The sequence below is a fragment of the Ylistrum balloti genome, unplaced genomic scaffold (assembly GCF_031769215.1).
Source record: "Ylistrum balloti isolate Yb309-2 unplaced genomic scaffold, AGI_CSIRO_Ybal_v1 Utg369916, whole genome shotgun sequence".
Taxonomy (NCBI): Eukaryota; Metazoa; Mollusca; class Bivalvia; order Pectinida; family Pectinidae; genus Ylistrum; species Ylistrum balloti.
In genome coordinates this window covers 1723644-1729322 of record NW_026782036.1, presented here as the reverse complement: position 1 = coordinate 1729322, position 5679 = coordinate 1723644, and the positions used below count along the sequence as shown (strand labels likewise).

General features: G+C 36.0%; 1 protein-coding gene across 1 annotated transcript; it reads right to left on the bottom strand.

Annotated features, from left to right (window-relative positions):
- Window positions 1–1172: 1172 nt before the first annotated feature.
- LOC132546786 (growth arrest-specific protein 1-like) lies at window positions 1173–5107 on the bottom strand. Its single transcript, XM_060210502.1, has one exon. The coding sequence runs from the start codon at window positions 4342–4344 to the stop codon at window positions 3598–3600; it is 747 nt and encodes a 248-aa protein (XP_060066485.1). The 5' UTR covers window positions 4345–5107; the 3' UTR covers window positions 1173–3597.
- Window positions 5108–5679: the final 572 nt, after the last annotated feature.

Here is a 5679-nt window from a genome sequence, read left to right as displayed (position 1 = left end):
GTATTCATATTTTATTAAATGTTTCTAAATAAACGTCGATTCCATTATTATAAAGCATGTTTCAAGCATAATTTACGCCCAGCAATTGTGTGGTGAACAACAAAAACGTGTTATTTGACTATTTCCGAATTTGTTATTACTAAAGATATGACGCTAACGATCCATGCACGAGACACATATCACAAAAATACAATTTAAATCTAAATGTGTATATATAATGACGAGTTCCTGGCATGTAAATGATAATATCATAAATTAAGGCAGTATCATGTATTCTGATCTAAGTTGAAATCTAATATTTCAACCGTACTGTAGTAACACTGCAACGTAAAACGTTATATTTAAAATTTATATACAAAGTGTATACCGGTGTCATCAGGTTTTTCATTTAAATTTTCTGACAGCAGTTTTTGACAATTTTTAACCCCAGCTATAGACGTATTATCTGTCTCCTGTGATTTGTGGTTCTATTATAGTATCGGACAATGCACTGACACTTCGTAAACAATGGCATGGCACTTCATATTGGTACGAGTCTGAAATTATCGGCCTGCTATTGGATGTCATTGTACAAAAATCTGTACTCGGCAAGGTGACCTAGGTGAAAAATACCGCGCATTGTCAGCTTAATCATTTATAAGTTCAAAATCATCTCACGTTTCCGTTTTTAACATAGGCATCAAGCGTACATCAGCCTTTCTTTTAAAACTGCTACTATATCTTTAATATACCTATTGCCATAAACTTTAATTGATTCATAAAGACTTCTTAGGTTTTTTTATGTACGAACGGTGATAGTAGTAAACAAACTTAAGCTGGAAATGCCATGGACATTACAGAATCTGGCAAGAATTAAATAGTTTTGATCAACTTCATACATCTATCCCATTAGTGGTTTCGTTTTGTAAATGAAACAAATAGGTCACATATATGTCAAATAATCAAAGGTGACTTTGACAAAAGAAGAGGGGTTGACTTTATTTAGATAATTTCCGTGACCACTTCATGCTGAGGCAATATGTTATATGTTGTCATGTTGACCAAACTTATTTTATCCAGCCCTTATAGATTGTCTGATAATGTGTTTATGGGGCACATAGCGAATATTGTTTGCCGCCCCAAAAAACACGTTTCATATTTACACTCGTGACAAACAACAAACACCTGATATGTTACGTCTGAAATTGTTACAATATTCAAACAAGTCAGTTTTGGAATGCATCCGATGAAACCAAACAATTAAAAGTCAGAACGAACTTAGTATGCACGTGACAGTCACATAGTACTGGTAGATATCTGTAACATGGACCCACCTTATTGTGCTGTGAACATCTACAGCACTTCATGGTTTTTCTTGTCATATCTTTGTTTTTTTATTAATCAAAATGTATTTTAATTCTAAGGTTAGGACGGAAATGTTTTGATGCAAACGATATGGTCATCTTTCTACGAAATACTGATTTGACTTCCAAAGAGGAAAAATATCAATGACCAAATGAAATAAACTTGCACTTTTTGCAACTTTACACTGGTTCGTCATTTCTTATCTCTTTCATTAATAACAAAATCAATCAATATAATAATGGAAAAAAAACTATCAGAACGTGAATATAGTTGAAAAAATAATAATTCAAGATATTTAGATTTAAAATTGATCGAAAATGATTATTATTTATGAATTACTGTTTCAAATGTTTGACAAGTTCTAATAGTAACACAGAACTTATTTTTATGTCATTCGCGGTCAATTTATAGCGTGTAAACACAGGTAAGTCAATGATACCTCTTTCTGTGTGCATTCAAACATATTACTACAAGCTAAATGACATAATAGGGACCTACATTAGGAACAAGGATATGAATGTTACTATAAATTTAAAATTCAAATATCAGGTTACAAATTCATAGTTATGACACAGGATCTCTATTAGATTCGCTCGTTAAAACTATCCGACCTTCTGAGCTTGTATTAAATGAAAATGCGTATTAACACGACTACACAACACTATGTGACTGTCAACGTACACACTCAATGAAATAAATATTACAGATTTCATTTCACAAATATATAAATACTGCCTCCTTAGTCAAATATATATCTCTTCCATGTGAAAATATACAGCACAACTAAAAGTCTCTTACCCTCTATACACAAACTTTGTATGCAATTTGAATACCTTTGGTTTCGCCAAAGCCATAATAGATACACTGCTCGTTGACAATCAAGAACCATCATAGAAAAACAAACAGGATGTTTTACATTATCAAAATATGAATTTTGCGTCACTTTTTTTCCTTTGAGTGAGGTAATGCTGACGTTTGTCATATTAAATACTTAAACTTTAATTTTCTATATGTTTTGCAGTTTTTTTATTATGTCTTCGGCTGTGCCACAAAGGCAATACACTCAAACTGTGCAATGTAAAATGCGTTTTTGCTCACAGAGCTAAACAGCAACACATGAAAGAATATGAAAGAAAATTCCTCGCTTCAGCGGTATATATCTGTACTCAGAGAGACATTATCCATAAATCACAAGAATATCTTACAATCGAAACGAAGCCGGTAACGCTAGCTCTGTGTGTGCTCTATCCTTGTAGCCAAAAGCCCGCGCTTATGATTCTTTTCACAGCTGGCACAGAAGGAAGCGTATGCTATAACGATATTTGCATGTGAGCAAGATTTTCTCCAATGACGGATACAGAGATACACTAAAAACAGCTCACAAATTATCATCACAGTTAATATCACGGATGATCAGAAAGTGTTCCGGTACACTTTAGAATATCTTTGAATGCATACACATATTAACATGGCGCGAGGTCCTGATTGGAGATCATTAACCAAGGTAAACACAATGATAACCTTAGACTTAAAGAACAACGCACACAAAGTCTTACAGAAGTATACATTCAGCCACCATATAACAATAACAATAAAACAAGCACATTACAATGTACAGTGGTCTAATGCTCTCCGAAATTTCCAAATTGTGTATAACTGATTACGTGCCCTAATTTGAATACGAATCGAATGATATTCGAACCACTGACTATGAGTCAGAACAGTTTTGAGCAAACTCAGAGTTTAGAATTGAAAACATACGCCCAGAACATCTACTTGAACAACCAATTATCATCGAATAAACTTAACTTGTATATTAACACTGCAGATTAAATATGCATAGCCTGCAGAGAACTATGTACTCTTATTGAACCAAGAACAAAATCCATATCATTATTTCCTCTTAAGTTAACATAAGTAAGTATACATCAATTTTAATTAGTTAAATATTTTGAGTTTAATCTTATCTTACACTTGAATACGTTGATTCATTGATTACAATCTATCGAGTGACATTGATCTCTTATCATAGACAGCTATCACCAACCGCTTATCGACTGTAATCTCTAGCAGCATATAACATCCATTGGCTTGTATGAGGTGTATTACGACTGGGACCTTCGGCAACTTCACTGGTTGATTGATATCTTCTAAGGAAATAAACGGAATATTTGTGATCGACTTCGTGTTAATTGCACTTTAAATGCTAATAATTCTTCGCCTCTGAGGTCGTTAATGTCCCAACTGAATATGTCACCAGCGTGAACAAGGGTCTCCTAGCACGTGTCTCCAACACCACAACAACGAGGCAATAAGTAGGGTCACACATATTTGTGAAACTGACAGACTGTTACTTCCATTGAAAGTCTTCACCTGATAGACCTTATTAAAACATAGAACATCTGTGTAATATCGGATACTTTTACAATCATACATCTCACTTCCATCACATTCACAGTTTTGCAATTTCTGTGCCTTTGCTTGCTGATATAGAATGGTTAAACTGTTATTACAGCGTTCTGTACATTTATCACCAATAAATAACCTGCCACAGTGACTTTTGTAGAATTCTAGTGCAGTTAAACATGAACTGTCCGCCTCACAAATCCACTTGGCTAAAGTGCAACTGACCACTGAGGTGCCGTCGTTCACGCTATGAATGGCATCTAGGACAACATTGGTGCAAACTTCAATTCCTTGTTTTCGTTCTAGGCAATAAGGATCTCCACTGCAGTTGCAGTTTATGAAATCTAATCCGGCGTCGTCTTCAGATGATAGCAGTGATATAAGAGCCCTCTTACATGACGTGGTACATACGTCAGTTTCATGGAATAGATTGTCTTTGCATCCCGCAAAGAAATGCTGTAATGCCATTCCACATCCTATCCTCCTAGCACACCAAGCTTGGACGTCGTCACAGTATTCCGCAGACATCACAACATTACATAACCAGGATTGTGCAAAACACAGTGACAGGAACCAGGAGACACGACTAAACATCCTACGGACGAGTCGGACTTTCCAAGGACATAGTCAACAACGACACATATGCATATAGTCAACGAGTTGTTGTGAAAATATTTTAAACATCCAAGCCACAAAAAAGTTTTGCGAGGTGTTACCGTAATGAATAACGTGTATAGTCAGCTGTCCTTTAGTGGTATGCCAAGTCGTTTTTGTCCTTTTCACCTGAACAGTTTTATAAATCTGTTTTATAAAAGGTATTTTTCTCCCTTGAATGAGCAGTTTGAACGGAGCAGCAAGCCGAAATGTTCCTAATAGGCCGTTAACAACAGTGGGTCCCGACTATCGGGTTCTGTTACAGTGTTGACGATATGGAGAATGATATAGCTCACCTCGTTGTTGTGAAAGTTCACATTGCCACAAAGTCGTGATTGCTAACATATACACTCATCCATATCCAACGAGAGTTCATGGACTGAATCCCCGGTCAGATGTATCGTCTGCTACAACAACTCGTGGTTACAGTAGCATCTGTCGTAGTAGTAGTAGTAGACACTTGGAAACTAATTCATTTTCTGTATATCGACAGAATGTTAATTGATACACAAACTTTCCTGTCGAAAGTAAACCCAACGTTAATAAGTGTCCAGTTGTATAAACTGTATCGACAGTCACTTGCTACATACAACACAGCACTCTAAACTAACACCACTTATAACAACGCACTGATACCACTATACACCGAAATGCCCCATGAATACTCTTGTAAGACTATTTTTGTAATCACCTCGCCCTCTGGCGGATTTGACGCCTCGTGAGAGGGCGTGTGTTATCGAGATCTCCTGGCCATACAGCCAATACCATCGACTCTCAGTTGATGTAGAGAATGATTGGCATGTCGAAGGTATATGTAGCCCGCCGCTAAATGCCATTAATCATTTGCTGCCTTGTATATCGGAAGGCTGCCTCTGCAAATGTATACTGTAGTAATTCGCGATGGTACGGAGGAGCTAAAGTCTAGCTTTCTTAGTTTCACGTAAATGTTATTATTCTGACCGTAATGTTTTATACCATATAATCCAGTCTAGGAAACTATCTCTGTGTGTCATTTGTAATATACATATTCCTAGATTTTACAGTGAGTGTAATACATGGTTTAATGTAAATGTGACAAACGTGTGTATCTATTTTTTCACATCAAGCTTAACATGCAGCAAGTTTCTTTACCAGGTATATGTATATGTATATAATGATGGGACTAGGCTATCGAAATCCCAGCTCGCCACCTCACAACGCATTATCGAAACTTGATACCTCTTAACAGCAAAGCACAACAGTTCGTGTATGAAAACAGCTAGCTACTTACCAACA

Coding starts and splice junctions, on each gene's coding strand:
- LOC132546786 (XM_060210502.1), bottom strand. CDS start 4,344: ATGTTTAGTCGTGTCTCCTGGTTCCTGTCACTGTGTTTTGCACAATCC.